The 20516-nt window shown below is 41.8% G+C and overlaps 2 protein-coding genes across 2 annotated transcripts in view; both read right to left on the bottom strand.

Moving 5' to 3' along the window:
* Positions 1 to 1470: 1470 nt before the first annotated feature.
* RPL14 (ribosomal protein L14) lies at positions 1471 to 4909 on the bottom strand. The gene is made up of 6 exons (XM_006914815.3): positions 4809 to 4909; positions 4240 to 4341; positions 3566 to 3660; positions 2241 to 2340; positions 2087 to 2140; positions 1471 to 1884 (listed from the first exon to the last, which is right to left on the bottom strand). The coding sequence occupies exons 1-6, from the start codon at positions 4809 to 4811 to the stop codon at positions 1603 to 1605; spliced, it is 636 nt and encodes a 211-aa protein (XP_006914877.1). The 5' UTR covers positions 4812 to 4909; the 3' UTR covers positions 1471 to 1602.
* An 11163-nt stretch (positions 4910 to 16072) lies between these two features.
* The window catches only part of ENTPD3 (ectonucleoside triphosphate diphosphohydrolase 3), a 28697-nt gene continuing 24253 nt past the window's right edge, over positions 16073 to 20516 (bottom strand). The window contains 5 exon segments of the mRNA XM_006914814.3: positions 16073 to 17408; positions 19585 to 19722; positions 20143 to 20253; positions 20426 to 20507; positions 20509 to 20516. The exon segment at positions 20509 to 20516 is cut by the window's right edge and continues 174 nt beyond it. Of these exon segments, the coding sequence (XP_006914876.1) occupies positions 17172 to 17408; positions 19585 to 19722; positions 20143 to 20253; positions 20426 to 20507; positions 20509 to 20516 (576 nt within the window). The 3' untranslated portion in view covers positions 16073 to 17171.

The following is a 20516-nucleotide window of genomic DNA, read 5'->3' as shown; positions in this document are numbered from 1 at the left end:
ATATGGTCTGTTGTTGACTAGGACGTGGCACAACTGTATTCCTGTGTACGTTGCCACTCTCTTTTAACACATTTGTATCTTTCTCCAAACCAGATCTAATAATCATGGCAATAGTGCTGCTCTTTGGCCAGGCATCATGCTGATAGCTTTGAGCTAGACCTGTGTATCAACCTGCCTGTTCATTTCTACTTGGCTATTCCACAAGTTCCTAAAACTCAAAACATTCCAGACTAATCTCATCACCTTTCCCTTTCTGTTCTTCCTGTTCACAGATGAATGGCTTAGTTGGCTGAACAAAGAACCCAACAAACTCTGGTTCCTGTCCCTGCATTTCTCAACAGTACCTAGTCCAGAGGTGAGAGCAAGGGCACTAGAGACCCTTAAAGTTCTCTTTTCATATGGTAATGACTGGTGGCTGGGCACTCCTAAGATGGGAGATGGCCACAGGAACCAACTATGGGATTGGAACTTTCACCATGACCCCTGCAGAGGGGCTGGAGACTGAGCTAACCAATGGCCAGTGACTTAATCAACTGTGCCTACATTGAGCACCCCCCCACCCTGCCGAAGTCCCCCCCCCAAAAAAATATTCCTAAAGAGTTAAGGCATTCAGAGAGCTTCCAGGTTAGTGAACAAGTCTGGGACTTGCAAATGCCATTCAAAGTGGGGGGAGACCCCTTAGCCTGTAGGGTCTGATGCTAATTCTAGGCAGTCAAAGTTGGGGGGAAAAAAACCATACATTTGCTGTCAGAAATGATGTAAGAAATAGTTCATACAACAGCAAAATACTTTCAGACAAGTAAGCAAAGTTTATCACTCCTAAATCCTAACTGGAAGAAAAACTAGAGGATGTAGTCAGTGAAAACTAAAGATAATTAATAAATCTAAGAGGAAGAGGTGGGACAGTAGTAGCAGTAAACCAAGAAACCAGTGAGTTCACATTAGGTTTACTATTAAAGCCTACTAAACAATAAACATCACCACTGCCACTTAACTGGTCTAGCCCTCTGTCAAGGTGAGGGATACCGCCAAGCTCGATACCACCTCTAACGTTCCCGTTCCGCCTTGTTCCCTTAAGATTCAGTCCAACAGCAAAATGATCCAAATCTGAGGTTCACTTAACACTTATAAAAAAAAACAATGTCTAACTCCCACATAGCTCTGTATCTAAATGGCTCCCTTGTTCTCTCCAGTCCTCTACATTCCTGAGGTTCACACCGCCTTCTCCTTACACAACCTTTATGATTGTGGCTTAAGAGCCCGAGTTCTCTAGACAATTTCCCACCCCTCACAAGAACAGGTAACTCAAAATTGCCTGTATTTCCTCTACCACAAAAGCTATTACATTATCGTTTACCTATTAATACCACCAAGCAAAAATTAGTTTTGTGTTATCCCAGTGAAGTTCAAGAAACCAGCTTTTACTTGTTTTCCTAGTATATTTTTATAAGAAAATGTACTAAACTCTCATGCATCAAAAGCTGCTAGAATTTTATATAGTCATGTGAAATACATTTGTACAACCCCAGCTCTAGCAACAGACTTTAATCCACGATTTAGATTTGCCAATGTGTCAAAAAGAACCTTTATTTTCTTATGTTCTTATGCTTTCTTGCCAGATGCCTTTGGAGCAGGTGCTTTCTGGGCTGGAGCTTTCGGACCCTTCTGAGCTTTTGGAGGTGCTGCTGCCTTCTGGCCTGCAGCTTTCTGGGCAGGAACCTTCTGGGCTGGAGCCTTCTTGCCTGCAGCCGTCATCTTTTTTGCTGGAACCTTTGCAGCAGCTGCTGCAGCTGTACCTTTAGCAGCAGGTGCTTTTTTGGGAGAAGCTTTCAGGAGAGCTGCCTTTTGAAGCTTCTTAACTTCAAGCTTGATTATTCGGTTCCTCTGAAAAATTTCAGTTTAGTTGTCAAACATGCATACAAAAACTACTCTCTTCATCACATATATAATGGATATGTATAGGAGACAATCCTTATGTCTAAGAACCCTATGAAGTTGACTTTGGCCTACCAAGCTTGGGCAAACAAAATTACCAAACAAGTTTAGGGTTAAAATGTAACAATCCTGTAACATTTTTAAAACTTACCATTTTCTTTGCCTTCATGACTTTGTAACGATCAAAATCTGTCATCTTGGCTTTCTGTTAAAAAATAAAAATAAAAAAATCCCTCTCATATCACCTTCCAACCGTTGAAAAAAAGAGAAGGTCAGAATTCAAAATGACCTTAAGTCATTATTACCTTTTCTCTGGCTTCAATCTTCTTGGCCCATCTTGTGGCTGCCCATTTTGTATTGATATCCGCCTTCTGCCAGGCCTGTCGAACATACTTCTGACGGGCACTAGAAAGAGCCAAGACCAATGGCTAAGAAAATCAGCTTTAAAGCCACACAGATCCAGGGACAGCTTTGTGTCCTCTGAAAAGCACAATTAGTCTTCCCATTTGTTGTACTTCTAGCTCCACTTGTCTCTAGAGAACACATTCCACCTGGCACACTCCAAGTTTTACTTATTTGAATGGTATTCACTAAGCCAAGATGTCTTATAATCTCAAACACAATTTTAATAGAAAATAAAATAATGCAACCCAGCCCAGGTTCAGGATTTAAAAATCACCTCTTATCACGCACAGAACATCATACCAGGGTAGATGTGGAGAAAGCAATTTCCTTTTCATAAAGAATGAGGTGAAGTTAATCCTTAGATCTAATGTTTTTACCTTGTACAAAAATGCTTAAAGATTTGTGATCAATCATCAAATCAAATTATAATCATTTTGAAATTTCTTACAAATATTGAGTATCAAAACCCAGCATGTTTAAAAATAAACTAGTATTTATGTGTTCCACTGCAACCAACCATCAATGAAGTACTACTGATTGCCTCAATTCCTTATAAGCAGCTGGGAAAAGAATCTCTATAGTGGCTGTCATACTGAGATCATGTATGTTACATATTCATAACTGACACATACTAAAAGTTTAATGATAGCTAGTATTGGAAGAGACAAGAGTTACTATTTTTATTTTGAATGTGAAAGTGACTAAAATATCAAAAAGAATTCCTTAGGGAGGTTTTTGTTGGGTAAATCCTAAAAGAAAAGAGTACAAGATAAGATGATGGCAACTCTGGATAAAACCAAAGCCAGAGAGCTACCAGATCACAGAACATTTAAAAAGTAACTAATGCCTATCTACTTCTACACTGTAAATTCTTCTTCTAATTGCTCTCACTCTCAACACTGTTTACTGTATTCTCAAGGGAAAAAAGAGCAAAATAACGAAAAACATTTTCTGAATTAAACTAAACAAACTTTTATAGCATAAACAAAGCTGGGGGAGGGCGTGATGGTCGGTGGACATTTACAACATTTAAAAAGTAACTAATGCCTATCTACTTCTACACTGTAAATTCTTCTTCTAATTGCTCTCACTCTCAACACTGTTTACTGTATTCTCAAGGGAAAAAAGAGCAAAATAACGAAAAACATTTTCTGAATTAAACTAAACAAACTTTTATAGCATAAACAAAGCTGGGGGAGGGCGTGATGGTCGGTGGACAGTTTACCTGTGTGGGAACTTGAGGATGAAATCAGTGAGCTGCATGCATTTGAAAGGCATAGCCTGTCTCCTTACTTGAGTGCAAGGTCCATCAACCAAGGCCTAGAACACATAAATAAGATTAAAATCTCAGCACGAAACTGATCTCAGCATTCAAAATAAAAAGATATTCTCTGTAACATTTGTCCTTTTAGAATCATCAACTCCCTATTTGGATGCTTTTTAAAAATATTAAACTATTAGTAGTGCAGCATATAACCCAATACATAATTTACTTGACGACTTTTGTCTTTAACTCTTATATTTTGAACAAACAATTTTATGTTCATTCAGTCTTTAGTCAACCCTTCAGTTACTCTCGAATACTGATAATAGCAAACGAGGGCCTTCTATGTGCCTGGCTTTGTTCTAAATTTGCTCTGCATATAGTAACTCATTTAAACATCACCAACGATTCACTTATAATTTGTTAGAAGCTCTAGCTAGTTTAAGGGGCAAAAGTAATACTTAAGCCCAGCCAACACAAGTCTGCGCTTGAAATCCCTACTCTGCCTACTTCCTCAATGGTAAAATAAAGCCACCAACCACAGTACTCCTACCTTAGAGGGCCACTAGGAACATTACCATCTATACCGCATACCATCCACTGCTATGTGATGCTGTGACTTTTCTTATACTTACCCTGTTCTGATCAATAACATCTACAATTGCGACCAGCTTTCCGGCATGAGGACCAAAGGAGACATAGGCCACCCGGCCAACCTCCACGAAGCGCCTGAACACCTAAAATGGGAGAGAAAAAGAACGAAGCTAATTAAACGTCTCTAGTTTATAAGGCTTTGCAGCTTAAAGTCAACGTGGCTAAGTACGGCGAAAACGAATGTTAACAGGAAAACGCCCAAGTGCCATGGGACGATTTGGACAAAATCTGCAAAGGCGACGGCGGCAAAACTCCACGCCTAAGTGGACTGCACGCCCCCACCATGGCAGCCCAGCCAGGCCACGGGCTGCTCCAGCCGAGGCTCTGCCGGCGGTGGCGCGCACGCGTAGCCCAGGCACGCCGGGCCATCCACGCGCTCGCAGGCCGCGCGTCCAAAAAGCTCCTAAACTCCGTGATCCGCCCGCTAAGGCATCCTCACCAAGTGCCACCTAAGACCCACTGGGCACCGCTACCTGCCTCCGCTTCCCAGGCCAGACGGTGGTGTTGCTCCACGGCCACCACACCCGGAGCCCGCAACAGGGACACTCACCATGTTGGCGGCGTTCGGCGAGAAGGAAGAAGGCCCGCCCAACAGTGCGCATGTGTAGAAGGCCGCCCCGCCCCTGCGCTAAACGAGATGCCGACGTGGCTACCGATTGGTTAGGATTGGGGTGCGTGCGTACTCACGCATGTGTGCGCAATCTCACGCTTGCTCACTGAAAAACATGGAGGAGCGGACTCGAGTATGGCTGATTTGCCCCGGACGCGAGCTGCATGATTGGCTTCGGTTATTTGGCGCTGGAGATCATCTTTAGGTTGAAAAAGAACGCAGAAACTATGACTCCAGTATAACTCTGTGCGAATTCCATTTGGCTTTTTTTCTAAACATTCTTCCATCCTTTCCACTACTTAGTACTCCAGATTTTTGTCTGTTACTCATAGCTTAGTAGTAGATTTTTTTCTCTCAAGTGACCCCTCAAGTAATTTTGTCAACATTTCATTTTAAAATAATTAAAAAAAAGTTGTAAAACTAGTGTAAGTAATTCCCATAGGCGCTTCTCTTAGGTTCCCCAAATGTTAACATTTTATGTGTACATTCTCATTCTATTATTTTTTCTAAACCATTTGAGGAAATTACAGACATGATGTTCATCTTTAGACACTTAAATGTGTTAGTTCTAAAAACAAGGACATTATTATCAGCTCCATCAAATCAGGAAATTAATACAATATAATCTTATTACTTTGCAGTCGTTATTTAAATGTTAAAAATTGTCCCACTTAACGGATTTTAGAGCAAATGAAAAAAGTTTTCCTTGTTTTTCATAATACATTTTAAAATACAAGCTAGTTTTGTAGAATGTTGTAGGATGTATCTTGATAATTTATTGTAGTTTTCCTCCTGATTACACTGAGATTATTCATTTTTGGTAGAAGTGCTATGCCCTTGATGCATCATATCAGAACACATGCAAGATATCTCTTTGTCCCAATATGGCTGGATTAAGGTGATGATAATTGTGCTGACAATTCCCAAATCTATTTGTTTTTTCCTCTAAGCTCTATGCCAGCATATCTTCCCAGGACTGTTCTAAGCAACCTCCTGAGTGACTTGCTTTTTCAATTGCTCCATTTAATCTATTGTCTGCTTATCAGTCGGAGGGATCTTTTTAAAAAATCAGATCACTTCTTCCTATTTAAAACACTTCAGTGACTTTCTACAGTATTTAGAATAAAATCAAAACAACTTACTCTGGCCTATAGGGCCTTGCATTACATGCTCCTATATCTGAACACATAATATCCCTTGTTCCCCTTCTTCACTGTGCTTTGGCCACACTGGTCTTGAACAGGCCAAACTCCTTCCTGCTCTATGACTTTGTACATGGTACCTCACCTGCCAAGAATGCTCTCCCCTGTGTTTATACTCATTGCATAGCAGTGCCAATACATCTGTAAATTTTTTCCAGATAGCTCTTCTCAGAGTCTTGAGCCTGACTGACACAATTAAGAAAGTAGAAAATAAAATAGGAGAGACTCCTTTTCTAGCTCAGCTTTTTGTTTTCCTCAGAACTGTTATCACAATTGCAATTGTTTGACTCATTTTTCTGTCCACTTAGATTGTAGTTTTGCATCAATTGGAGTAAGTTCCTTGAGGGCAGGACCCTGGCCATCTTCTTGTCTTAGCACAATGCCAGATAAGGGGCTCATTAAGTGCATAGTGAATTAATTAAGTCTTTAGGCCTTGATATCTGCTTTCTAATTTACAAGGCAAAAGACATGAATGAGAAACATTCATAGTAGCACTTTTGTAGTAATAGCCCCAAACGGGAAACTACCCAAAGGCCCATAAACAAAGAATGGATAAACTGTGGAAATCTGTAGCCTAGCATTCAAGGCCATGCACAATCTCACCCCTATGCCTCTGTGGCTACAGGTCTCGCGGCTTTTCATGCAGTTGGGCCCCCTCTTCCCAGAAAGTGCTCCCCACTCCTTCTCCACGGAGAGCGACAGTGCATCCCTGAAGCCTCCCGAGGCTCCTTCCAGCAGCCACAGGCGGTTTTCAGATTTTTTCGAAGCTCCATTACAATGGCAAGTAAGCCTTCTGTACCTCAGGAGGTCGTGGAGGTCCAGGAATTAGCAAAACAATTATTAGCAGCTACTGACAGCAGCAAGCGGACCAAGCACACCCTGAACTCGGCCAGCTACGCCCCTTCCCGGGATGCCCGCCTGTTTCATCCAATCACCGGGAGGAAGGGCAACTCGTGCACTGCGCCAGGATCCAAGGTGGCGTCCTGGACCCGTTCGGTCTTTGGTACGGCTTCCCCGCAGGCCACCCGGTTCGTCCAGTCACCGAAAGGAAAGGTGTGGCCGGGGGTCTCTCTTACGCTTAGTTTTTCGCTGTCCTTCGGGCGACATGTTTTGGGAGCTGTGTCCCCTTGAAGCCACCACCCCCTCCGGAGTTGCTTGTGGCAACAGGTGGATGTAGGGGTCAGGGCGGGTACTCCACTTCGGGTTCCTGCCGTGAGGCACCGTCCCGGGCCTGGCTGGAGGACGCGGGGAAGGGCAGCAGCACGTCCACTTCCCTCAAGCATTTCCGGAGTCTCTGCGGGCGTCAGCGGGGCCGGTGTTGGTCACCTGCTACCAGCTGGACCCGAGTATACCTGTCAGCTTCAGCTGAGTACATGTGTCTCGTGTTCTTTTTCTTTTTCTCACTCATAGGAGATGGAGATGGAGATGTCAGTTTAGCAAACAAAATGCCTGGGACCCGAAAGAGAAAGAAATCTAAGCCTGTTCAAGAAGTAGACCAAAAGCTACCCAGAACCCTGACTTTCTTTTTGGTTTCGTAAATTTGAAAGATATGAACCAATCCTAGTTATGACCAAACTAGCATGGTAGTCCTGTGCTCTCCTACTTGTCATGGTGGACAAGTGCGTGTATATTTAGGAGTGAAAAAAATGCCTGTGCCGTCTGTTTTCAAAATTTGCATCTTAGGAGCCCCGAAGGCGAGCAAGACTGTCCAAGCCCAGTCAACCTAAGGTCACCAGGAATAAATGTAGTCCAACAAAATTAGGTGTGTAGATTCATTGCAGTGAGGGAGACTACACAGCAGAGATACCATGGAGCACTTAGCCAAAGAAGAAAAAGATAGAGTTATAGGATTATGGGGAGATGTAAAGTTGGATGGAATTTAAATGAAATACTGTTTTTGATAGGCTCAGAGCAAAGCAGAACTGTGTAAAGGAGTTAACATCAGGCCTAGCCAGCAAAATGGATCCACAGCCCCGTTTTTTGGGAAATGTCCAGAAACCCCTTTTCTGAAGATTTGTACCTGGGTTATAAATTGAAACTGCTTTTCTATGTTAAAGTAACATAGATCTTCCAGGAGGCAAGAGTGGATGTTTTCTTCTTGCTGATAATAATTTCAAACATCAAAACTTCTGAGAGTTTGATTTTAGAAACAGAGTTTCTCAGTGAGTAAGAAAGCGGTAGTCATTCAAAGAATAGGGTTATCATGATACTTTACAGATGCCGTATGTTGTTAGCAGAAATATTGTTCCCTGTTAACTTCATTTCTATCTATTTTTCCCACCTGTTGAATGGCCATGCAGACTTTACTTTCTCAATCAAGCTTGTACCTGGTCCCAAGCACTCTGCAGTTACTGGAGAATGAGTCTGAGGTAGGACTGTATGACACATTTAAGGAAGCAATTGCCTACCTGGACAGGTGTACAGCAGAGCTGCAGAGGTGAATGGCTGAGTGGATGGATGTTCCCAGGTAAGAGCAGTCAAATAATATCCTTGCTGCCCTGCAGCACTTGAACTTCATCTCCTACCTCAGTGTTAATACAATTCTTTCCATCCTGGCCCCTATCCTGGCCACTGTGCCTATCCATGTCTCACCTGGAGGGTGGAGAGAATCAGAACCTGACAGAGGCAGGGAGCAAAGGCTTTCCTGGGCCGGCTCTGACATGTGTCCCTCAGGACATCTGATATGCATCAGGTTTTGGATGACTTTGACCCATACACATATTGACAGTGGCTGGAATGCTCTCTGAGTTGCTCAGCTTGTATACTGGCCCTTGGAACTTACTCCAGGGCAAATGTGTCTGCTGAACATGTTTTTGAGTTTTGGTCTCTGTTTTATATGATTATTTTAAAAGGCTTTCAATGGAGCTTGTACTTGTACTAGGGGAAGTAGATCCTGTGAACCTTTAATGCAGTGAGAAGAGGTGGATGCGGGGAAGGGTGTGACTGCTAACGGGTATGGATTTGCCTTCCGGGTTAATAAAATGTTTTAAAATTGAGTGTGGTGGCACAACTCTGAGAATATATTAAAAGCCACTAAATTGTATGCTTTCAATGGGGGAATTATATTGTATGTGAATTATATCTCAATAAAGCTGTTAAAAATTTTTTTTTAATGTGCAGAGTTCTGACCTTTTGAGATTTGGTGTTAATGTCTGAAAAATAGTGAATGTGTCTTTGTGTGAGCAGCGGTGGGGTTGGAGAGTACATGCGTGCACATGCGTGTGCACTCGCCCACGTGTTTGTAGTATGAGCATCTGGGTGGTACAGAAGTATCAGGGCGTGGTGTGTAGGAGGGGCTCAGGTGTGTGTGATATGAGTAGAAGGATAGCCGGGAAGGTGTGGTGTGTGGGGGGAGCAAACATGGCTTTGTGAATGAGTGCGTATGTGTGTGTATTCTTAAGGGGGCAGATGTGTCTGTGGTGTGTGTCATGTTCTAAAGTGGAACCCAGTTGAGAGTCGCCATGCCTTTTTGCCTCTTCAGCACAAGAACAGATAGCCAGAATTAGTTCTTCCTAAGGATTACAGCCTCCGGGATTAATGGCTTGTTATTTAACCATAATTCTAACACTTCTTTGTTTGTTTGTTTGTTTGTTCCTGTAAGCAGAGGCAATGTATTTTTTGCTGTACATATTTTGCTCAATGAACTGAGGCCAGAGGCCAAGGTAAACAAGCAAAATCAAGACCTTTGACACTTTTCACAACATCAGTAGGCTAGATAATTTATGATAGATCCAGGAACCCAGAAAGTTGACACCAATTTACACTCCCATCAGGAGTGTGAGATGGAGCCCACATCACCCCATAGAGTGTATTTTTATCCCTGACCATGGTTCTGAAATCCATAGGAGGGCAATGGAACTTTTCCCCCGCTAAGAGGTTAAGTTCTACGATAGTTCAGAGGTGAGTTTTAGGCAGATGAGAGCAAAAGAACAAAATCAGGGGCCTCTCGGAACACCACCATTTTTTTTTCCAGGAAAGAAGAGGGCAGATGACAAAAAGTAGAAGACAGGTAAGAATAACAACATACAGACACTCTGGGTAAAGATGGTGTCTAGAACACAAACACCTAATTGCATTCCTACCCGACACTCCACTAAAATTACGATGAGGCTTTCCTTAGATACTTAGCAATTCTTGTTTATCGTCACGTATTTAAGGTGGTGGTGGTGGCAGGTTAAAAAGGTGATGGGAGTTCTGAGTTGCTGACTTAAGCTTCACTGTAGGATGGTCTTACTGGGGAACTTCAAATGTCAGCACAGTTTTCCTTTCCTCCTGGGCTGCTTGGGTTCTCCATAAAGGAAGATTCTTCCAAAGTCCTGCCTGGAGGGCAGAGTTGGCCTAGCACCTGGGAGTTGATGAGATTAGAGGGCTTGGGGTCTAAACTCTAAGTAGGCTCTAGTTCCCTTACTCCTGCTGTTTCGGGTATGACATCTTCAACTTTCACCGTGACTCGTGCCTCCCAGTTCCTCTGCCTCCATTGAGAGAGGTAGTCACTCATCAGTGTACATGATGCCATGAATTCTTGAGCTTTTTGAGGATGGCACTGTTTAAATTGGCTGATTCTTAATTTCTTTGATTTAGGATTTGGCTTTCTTGGCTCTGCTAAGCCATTACCCCTGGTCCATCAGCTTTTCAGGTGCCAAAATGTCATTGCTGGTTTTTTTTTTTCCTGTTCTCTCATGCTTGTGAATTTGTGCAGGTATAGGGAGCCTTTTTCAAGAGGAGTCTGGATTCTAACCTTCTTCTTATTAAACTCTCTTTCTCTTGTATTTACATCTCAGTTAATGGCAACCCCTACTTTTAGTTGCTCAGGAAAAAATGTGGGAAGAATCCTTGACTCCTTTTCTCTCACACGCTGCATGCATACATCAGCAAATTTTGTGTGCTCTATTTTCAAATATTTGCAGGATCTGACCATCGCTCACTGCCTCCAGTGCTACCAGCCTGGTCAAAGCCACCAGCATCTCTCCTCTGGATGATTCTGATCACCTACAAATTGATTTTCCTGTTTCTGCCCTTGTCCTCTTCACTTAATTTTTCTCACTGCAGCTAGAGAATAAATCCTTTAACCCAGAAGCCAGATGTCTCTCCTTTGTTCAAAATCCTCCAGTGTCTCCCTCTTGAGGTCTACTGCCTGTTAACTCTCTGACCTCATTTCCTACATCTTCTTGTTGTTCATTCTGCTCCAATCGCACTTGCCTCCTCTCTGTACCTTGAACATTCTCCTACCCCAGGGCCTTTGCACATACTGTTTCCTTTGGCTAATTCCTTCACTATCTTCCAGTGTTTATTCAAATGACGCCTTATCAGAAAAGACTTTTCTGACCTATTTGTATGAATTAGCAATCCCCTCCCCTGCTCTCGTCACTCCCTATCCTCCTTACTCTCTATTATTTTTCTCTGGATTAGTTACAACCCTCTGTACAGTATATGTTTAGTTTCTTAATATCTGTCTCCCCAACTAGAATGTCAGCTCCATGAAGGCAAGGACTTTGCCTATTTTGTTCAGTGGGGAAGCTACGGCACCTGGAACAGAATCTGGCTCATAAGACACAATCAATATTAGCTGAATGAATAGATGAGTGAGTGATGAGTGAGTGAATTGAATAGGACTATATTAAATGAAACGGAGGCATGGAGAGCCTCAGAGAAGTTTAGGCCAAGATCACTCAGCAGTGAACAGCAGAACTGGAATTCAAACCTGGTTTGTGTGATGTCAGAGCCTGACCGCTTGATCATTTTATTTAATATTTGAGAAGAATTTTAAATGTGCTAATGGTATAATGCTATGAAAGAAATAAGATATAAAATTTTAACTCCAGCATAATCTTAACTATGTAAAAATGGATAAAGAAAAAGAAAAATATTAACTATAAAGCAGTGAGTTTCTGAATGTTTTTGAAAGTATATTTTAAAACTTTTATTGTAGAAAATTATGAAATACACAAAGCAGACAGAATAGTATTACGAACCCCGATGTACCTAGCCCCCGAGCCTCAAGGATCATCAAACCATGGGCCAGTCCTGTTTCATTCACATCATCCCTTCTGTGTCATTTCGGATCAATTCACAGGTGTGATGGTCAAGTTTATGTGTCAACTTGGCTAGGCTACAATCCTCAATTATTCATTAACTGAGTGTTCTGTGAAAGTATTTTGTAGCTGTGACGAAAGCCCATAATCAGTTGGAAGACCATAGGAATGAAGGCTGAGAAAGGAGAGATCCCACCTGTGGACAGCAGCTGGAGCTCAGGCCCTAGGTTCCTGCCCTTCTTGACAGCCTCCCTCGTCCGTCCAGCCCCACGATCACAAAAGCCAATTTCTTGCAAAAACAATCTCCTAACATACACCTCCTACTCGTTCTATTTCTCTCGTTAAACTCTTAACTGCCACACCAGACACAGCATATCATCAGGAAATAGTTTAGCAAGTATCTACATGGTAAGGATTCTTGAAAAAAAAAAAAAATCCTCAATATCATCATCTCACCTAAACAAAAAAATAACAGGAAATTCCTTGATATCATCAAGTGTTTGGATTTCTAATTATCTCATTATTTTATAATATTAAAAATACTTTTGAATTAATGATTTTTTCCAACATATTTACTTAGGGATGGTGGGGGTGTGAATCCACCACATCACTGGATGCGAGCTTCTCTGGTCAGCTGAGAGGAGAGAGAGCTCCAAGCAGTTTCTTTAAAGGAAAGCAAAGAGGCCAGAATCTTTAGATCAACTTTGCAATATCTAAGGACAGTCTGACAGCAAATGAAGTTGGAGTGTGCTGTACTTGTACTGGAGATGCTCGTTGAGGGATGGCAGAAAAGCATCCCCAGCTACTTTCAGAAGAACTCTTTGTAGGAAGCTACAAAGAAGGAAGGAAGGAAGGAAGGAAGGAAGGAAGAGAGGAAGAGGAAAGAAGAAAGAAGAAAGAAGAAAGAAAAGAAAGAAAAAGAAGAGAAAAGCAAGCACGCAACCTGAGGCGGATTTTCTCTGTGGCTCCAGCAGAGGGCCTTCGCGTCTCATGTGTTCCAAGAGGAAAGACATTTGTCTAGTTTCTCTCCAACTTCAGCCTGAACTCAGCCCAGTTGCTTAATTAGCATACAGTAGACTTGACAAATGTATGATGAGTGAATGAATGAAATAAATGGGTAAAAGAAATACTTTTTAAAACTTTTATTCATCGGCTGTACTCTGTTCCAGGCACTGCCTAAGTGCTAAATTTTCTCTTTTCTCAACTATCCCATCAGGTAGAGATTATCCCCATTTTATACATGAGTAAATCAAGGGTGAAAGACACTCCAAGACTTTTTGAAGGTCATAGAGGTAGCAAAGAGAAAATCCCTGAGTTAATCTAGATCCATAGTTTTATTTGTTTAAATGTCATATGGGACATACAGAAAGTGTATAAATGGTTGAAAAGGGTATACCTGAACTACTACCCATTTATAGAACATCACTGCCACCCCAGAAGTCCTGTTGTTAAGCTGAAACACTAACCCCTAACATGATGGTATTGGGATAAGGGGCCTTAGGTAGGTAATTAGGGTTAGATGAGGTCATGAGATCATGAGGGGGTACCCACTGATCATGATGGGATTAGTGTCCTCATAAAAATACTAAACTCATGGACCTTGGTGAGGCTTAGAAATTTATGAATTTGACCTCAAAGGCAGGGGAAGTAGAAACAAAAATAAATGAATAGGATTATGTCAAACGAAGCTTCCGCACAGCAAAAGAAAGCGTCAACAAAACAAAGAGGTGACCAAATGAATGGGAGAAGATATTTGCAAACAATGCCTCTGATAAGGGGCTAATATCGAAAATACATAAAGAACTCATACAACTCGACAGCAGAAAAACTATCCAATTAAAAAATGAGCAGAGGACCTGAAAAGACACTTTTCCCAAGAAGACATACAAACGACCCGCAGATGAAAAGATGCTCAACTCCACTAGCTATTAGGGAAATGCGAATCAAAACCACAATGGGATAGCACCCCACACCTGTCAGAATGGCTGTCATCAACAGGACAAGTAATAACAAGTGTTGGAGAAGCTGTGGGGAAAAAGGAACCCTCATACACTGCTGGTGGGAATGTAAATTGGTACAGCCACTATGGAAAACAGTATGGAGGTTCCTCAAAAAATTTAGAATTACCACATGACCCAGCAATCTCTCTTCTGGGAATTTACTCAAAAAATTTGAAAACATTTATCCATAAAGATATATACACCTCTATGTTCACTGCGGCATTCACGGTGGCCAAGACATGGAAACAACTTAAGTGTCTGTCGATAGATAATCAGATAAAGATGTGGTACATAAAAACAATGATCACGGTGGCCAAGACATGGAAACAACTGAAGTGTCTATCGATAGATAATCAGATAAAGACGTGGTACATATATATAATGAAATATTACTCAACTGTAAGAAAAGATGAAATACTACCATCTGTGACAACATGAATGGATGTTGAGATTATCGTGCTAAATGAAATAAGTCAGAAACAGTTGAGAACCATATGATTTCACTCATAAGTGGGATATAAAACTGAAAACAACAAACAAGACAAACAAAAACTCAAAGACACAGACAACAGTTTAGTGGCTGCCAGAGGGAAAGCGGGGAGAGGGTTGGTAGATATGGGTAAAAGGGGTCAAATATATGGTGACGGAATGAAATTTAACTTTGGGTGGTGAACACACAGTGTAATCAATATACATCTGACATATTATTGAACTGTACATTTGAAACCTATATAATTTTATTAACTAATGTCACCTCAATAAATTTAATTAAAAAAGAAAATACTAGAATGCTCACTCTCTCTTTCTGCACGAGCAGAGGCAAGGCCATGTGAGGACTCGGCGAGAAGACAGCCGTCTATAAGCCAGAAAGACAGCTCTCACCAGGAACTGAATTGGCAGCCACTTCGATCTCAGACTTATCAGCTTCCAGACTGTAAGCTGTTGTTTAAACCAACTGGTCTATGGTATTTTCTCACGGCAGCCCTAGCAGACTAGAGTATCTATCTATCCCTTTCCAAACACAACTACTATCTTCCCCCAAATTTAAGAGTAATAATTGCCTTGCTTTTCTTTAGAGTTTGCCTTCTGTGTTGAGTCTTGCCTGCTTTTAAACTTTATGTGAATGCAAACGCTTGGTGATTTAGATGCTATATTTATCTGATATGTCTATGATTTATTGCCTACCCCTCAGTCATTTATGGAAGCAACATCAATCAACAAATATGTTGAGTATATAATGCATTCATAGCACTTAGTCAAATCCAAGATTATACCTGGGAGGTGTTAGGCCCATAGGTGATTCTTAGATGTCTGTTGAATGAGTTGAGTGAGTGATGAATGACAGGCTTTACCCTCATGTGGCCTTCTGTCTGTTTTAGAAACAAGCCATATGCACACACAAAGATAAATAACCATATAAGAATTTATGATGTAGTTAGTTTTTCAAAGGTGGCCCAGCAGATAGATCAGTGTGTGTGTGTGTGTGTGTGTGCGCGCGCGCACACGTGCACGTGTGCGAGCATGCACGCACACGCACGCTTGTATATAAGGAAACCTTTGTGGAAGTAGATCTAGAATTAAGCCTTGCATATGCATTATTGGAATAGATGGGTAGATGACCCAGTCTAGATAGGGCGAACTATGTGAGCAAAGGTGCATTTTGGGATAGGAGCAGCTGTTGTGGGTGAGAAGCAAAATCTGAGTAGCAGGTTGTGGCCTCACGGAAGTTTTAAATATCAAATAAGGTAAAGAAATGTTCAACTCAGTTATCTCAAAAAGCCAAAGTTTTATCAAAGTGAAGCCCTTCAAACTCTCTGGAATAAAGGCGATATTAATGCAAGATCTTAAGTCACTAGCAAAGTTTTCTTAAGAAAATGTTCTTAATTTTTAAAACTTGCTCTCATAAATACCACCGTGGGTCCTTAGGAGAAAGGGTACCATATGCAAGGTAACAAACACCACACTGCAAGTCAAAATAAAATAAGAGTCCTTTATTCTGTATTCAGCTAACAAAATCGGAAATAATGTTGGTTTTTAGTTTGTAGCCATGGGACTTGCTGGAGTTCTTTCCCACCCCACCTTAGAGTTAAATGTCACTGCAGCTTCCTTTTCTTTCCCCAAATCAAGAACTATGGCTACTCTGCCAGAGGCCTACCATCTAGGAAAGTGAGTGGTAAGCAAATCACAGAATAGGATGTCTGGTGACAGCATCAAGTGTACCTGTGGGAATGGTGGTCAAATGGTAATGGAAATACAGCCCTAAGCAAAATTCTAGCAAAGGCAAAAAAAGATCTGGGACACAACAGCCTCGCTAGGAGTAAATGTTTTATAGGATAAGAGCAATGTGAAGGTGAGGTGACAATGATGATACCACACCAGTGGCAATCTAATGACCAGCGCCCCGAGCGAGAATCCCATTCTGGGAACAGCCAGAAGTTTTCTAGACTCTCTGTGTGTCTCTGTCCTTCAGGTTCTGCCTGCAGGACAGAAGCTGGGCAGTGGCCTCTGTCCATGGGGATGAAGCAGTCTTCTCCCCCAAATATTATATTGTAACAATCTGAGGGAGCTCAATGTTTATGGGATTGCTAAAGGGAAGTCTTAGTTAAGGACAACGGGAGGAAGCTATAAAATGAGACATCTGATTGGGCCAAATGCTTAATGGGCATCTGTTAGCTTCCGAACTTGCCAGGAAGAATAGGAGATTTCTGAAGGAGGGAAAATGCAAACTGAATCCTGAGATCAGTTCTTCAACGTTAAACTGTCATAGTCTCAGCTGACTCTTCCTCTGGGATACTTGGAATAAAGAGCCTGGCCTCGATGACCCGTTTTCTCCTCTGTTTCCTAAGAGGTCAGCAAGTGGGTGGTGAGGTCTCTGGAGGACCACTGTCACAGAACAGCTGAGGGATGCCCCAAGAGGTGCTTTGGCATAAATCAGCATCTGAGAGGCACACGACCTAGGTATTTGACTTTACTTGTTTTTCCTGAAGATGGACATTTTGCTTGCATTGTCTGGTGCCACCCAGGCTGGACCTGGGCAGCCCTCGGGCTCCAGGAGCTACTCTGAGGGGCTCACTCAGAATCCACCGCGTGGTCCAAGGCATGCCGAGAGTGCCTCTGATTCCTGGATAACACATACAGGTACACAAGAAACCCCAGACACAACAAGGCCACTCCTGTGAAGAAGGCGAGAGTGCCCATAAAGGCCGGTGGCTTCATGGGCAGGCGGATCAGCGGGACTTCAGCTGGGATCTGGTTGGTCAGGCTGAGCATGTAGCCAAGAGACCAGGCTATGCTGCTATTTTCCACCTGTGGAGCAGAGGAGATGGCTCAGTTCTCAGAGCAGGAGTGGCGGTGGCAATGACATACTCAGGGCACACCACTGTCACTCTCATGAAATGCCCACGGGAAACTGTGCTCTAAGGAGGTCAAAGGACTTGCCCAAGTTCAGATACTACAGAGACTGGGCTAGGATCCAGGTAGGTCGGACCCCAAAGCCTCGAGGGCCCTACTGCCAGCCCTGCAGAGAAAAATCAGAACCAATCCTCACAATCTTGTCACAGCCAGGTGTGAAGAGGGCTCTGTCAGTAACAGCAAAAGGTTTTCCATTGACAGCACAGTGTCTGTGGCTATAATGGGTGGTTTATCGAACCCAGGACCAGTTTCTAAGAAAAGGGACTCAGTCCACACGGGAAACGGACTGTCAATTTCTTCTGGTAGACACATCAATTTTTGTTTACGTACCTTTAGATGAATAAGTATTTCGAATTTACAATCTTCATAATGAACATTTTATCATTTGTAATTTTCTCCATCTCTAATGATGCTCTTTATCTTAAAGACTATCTCATCAGAGATTAAATAGCTACACCAGTTTTGAGTGGTGTTTGCCTGACAGTTAAAAAAAATTTTAACTTTCAATCTTTCCATGTCCTTTTGCATAAAGTCTATGTGTCTCTTTAAAGTGTTTCCCTTATGAACGACGTATATTTGATTTTTAAAAATTCAATCTGATGTCTGTCTTTAACTGATAGTTTTAGTCTGATTATGATTATTGAAATTATTGATATATCTGGACTTTTTCTGAATGCCTTAGTTTTAAATTTTCAATTAGTGCTCTTTTCCTGTTTATTTTTTTTAATTTCTTGGCTTAAAAGTATATATAGGTATATATATGTTCCTCTTCACAGATATTATGTCCTTGTATCTTATATGATTCTTATCCCTTCCCCATCACATTGGATATTAATTGCACTTGAATTCTGGGTTGTTATGGATGGATTCTTCTCTTTTACTTTTCTTTGCATTAGTATTATTTTTTTAATACAAATTTTAAGTCACAACATTAGTTATTCTTACTTTCTATATTTTTATAACATCTCCTGGATTTACTTCTCTTCTTATTTGACTACCTCCTTCGAAAATATTTTTGATTAAATTTGTGTGTGGCAAATCTTTGGAAGTCTTTTGTGACCTCACCTTAATAATTTGGCTGGATAGAAAATTTTTTATGAATAAATGAAAGGAACTTGAAACCTAGAATTCTATATCCATCCAAGCTGATATTCAATGGAAAAATCATTCTCCATTCTCATCATGTACTTTCCTGGTAATTAGATTTATTAGAAGCAAAGCTTACAGAGTACATGCCACCAATGGTTCTTATATGTCTCCAGACATCCTTATTTTTGTAGATGATTTAATTTTATTTATGTAAAAGTAGACAGCAGGCTAATGTCAGATGTTGGTTGGTTTAATCTAATTATTGCCAAAGCTAATAGTGAAAAGACTGACTCCAGACATACTTCAGGCTTTGCACCAGTTAGTCCTGAAACGAGAAAACCCTCCGAGAACCCAGGGAACATTGTGCTGGACGAACATATCAGCAAGGCTGAGTCCTGCCTGAAAGCAAGGTCCCAGGCCTCTTCACCCAACAGTCTCCCGATGACAGCTGTGACCATTCTAGCTTCAGACCATTGTGGACACTTGACAGTAAATACAGTGTGTCAGGCTCATTCCAAGAGAATATTCTTATTAAATGCTGCTTCTTTCATCCCTCATGCTCTAGAGCCTGTATCTTACTCTGACATCTGTGTAAAATGGAGATCAATTCGTTACTACCCTCTTTTTAAAATTGTTATATTTGAAGCCTCTTCTCAGGATGAAAAGTCTCAAATCCTTAACATATTTATTTATTCACTCGACAAACATTTACTAAACATCTTCCAGGTTCTCTCCCCTGTCCTGAATGCTAGGAATACGAGGGTGATGAAGCAAGTCCTGCCCTCGCGGAGCTCAGAGCCCACGGGGCCTTGGCTTCTGATCCCTTACTCACGTGGAAGGGTCTGCAGTGAACGCCTCCTCTGAATTCTCCGTCATCCCTTCTGGGAAGCCCACAAGGGATCAAAGTCTCATCTTTCACATACATACACGCAAACCTCTATTTTGACAGGAAGAAGAGGAAACAATTTGTGCTTTGACTTACTTCTTTTTTAAAATGTATTTGGGGCCAGGTCTCCTCGGTGAATTTGTACCCACTTACGAGCAAGTGGTAGATATAGTGGGCTGAGAAGCAGTAGGAGCGGGCGTACATCTCATCAAACCGGGGGAGCAACAGCTGGAGCTGAGAAGGGGGTTCAAAACAGGTAAGAGGCAGGCCGGGCAGGCAAGTTTTAAAATGCACATTTCAGAACACCTTAGGTCAACAGTCCTATTTGAAAGAATCTATCACCCGGCATTTCATAATAAGATGACTCTGAACTAATACAATTCTATAATATAATATGGAAAATATCCCCACACGACATCATATGAGAACAATCTCTAAGTTTATAGAATCCTTATTATGTGCCAAACACTGCGCCTGTGGTTAGAACATTAATCCACAACGGGGGTGTGAAGTAGGTCCCCTTAAACCCCCATTTTATGGGGGAGTCAAAGTAGAACAACACAAAGGCCAAATTCAGAACATATCCACGCATGCACACAAAGGGAATCTACTCTGTTTTGTACCGATATTGAGCCTTTCTCTTTAAATACTGACCTGACTCCAATTCTGTGAGCAGAAATTCCAGGTGCTGGAGTTGAAAGTGTTCAGGGAAAAGCTCCCTGAAAGATTTAAAGCGCTGGCTGTGTAGTAGAATCCTGCGAACGCCTGTTAAGGAAGCAGTGCTGAAGCAAATCCGTTCTCAGAACGGGATACAATATGGAGGTTTCAGGGCAGGGAACAAGAAAGCGGGAAACAAGTCAGCAGAAGAGAAACAGAAAGGCGAGAAATAAACATTGCATGGGGATAAAAGGAATCTTTCGGTGGTTTCGGCTCTTACCACAAATGACCCTTTAACTTTTGGCTGGTAAACCCCATCGAAGCAGGAGATTTCTTGGTCATGGCAAGCTTTGAAGGCAAAGCGCAGCCAC

Source organism: Pteropus alecto, unplaced genomic scaffold, assembly GCF_000325575.1.
Source record: "Pteropus alecto unplaced genomic scaffold, ASM32557v1 scaffold156, whole genome shotgun sequence".
Taxonomy (NCBI): Eukaryota; Metazoa; Chordata; class Mammalia; order Chiroptera; family Pteropodidae; genus Pteropus; species Pteropus alecto.
The sequence above is the reverse complement of the archived record's forward strand: the minus strand, read 5'-3'. Positions and strand labels throughout refer to the sequence as shown.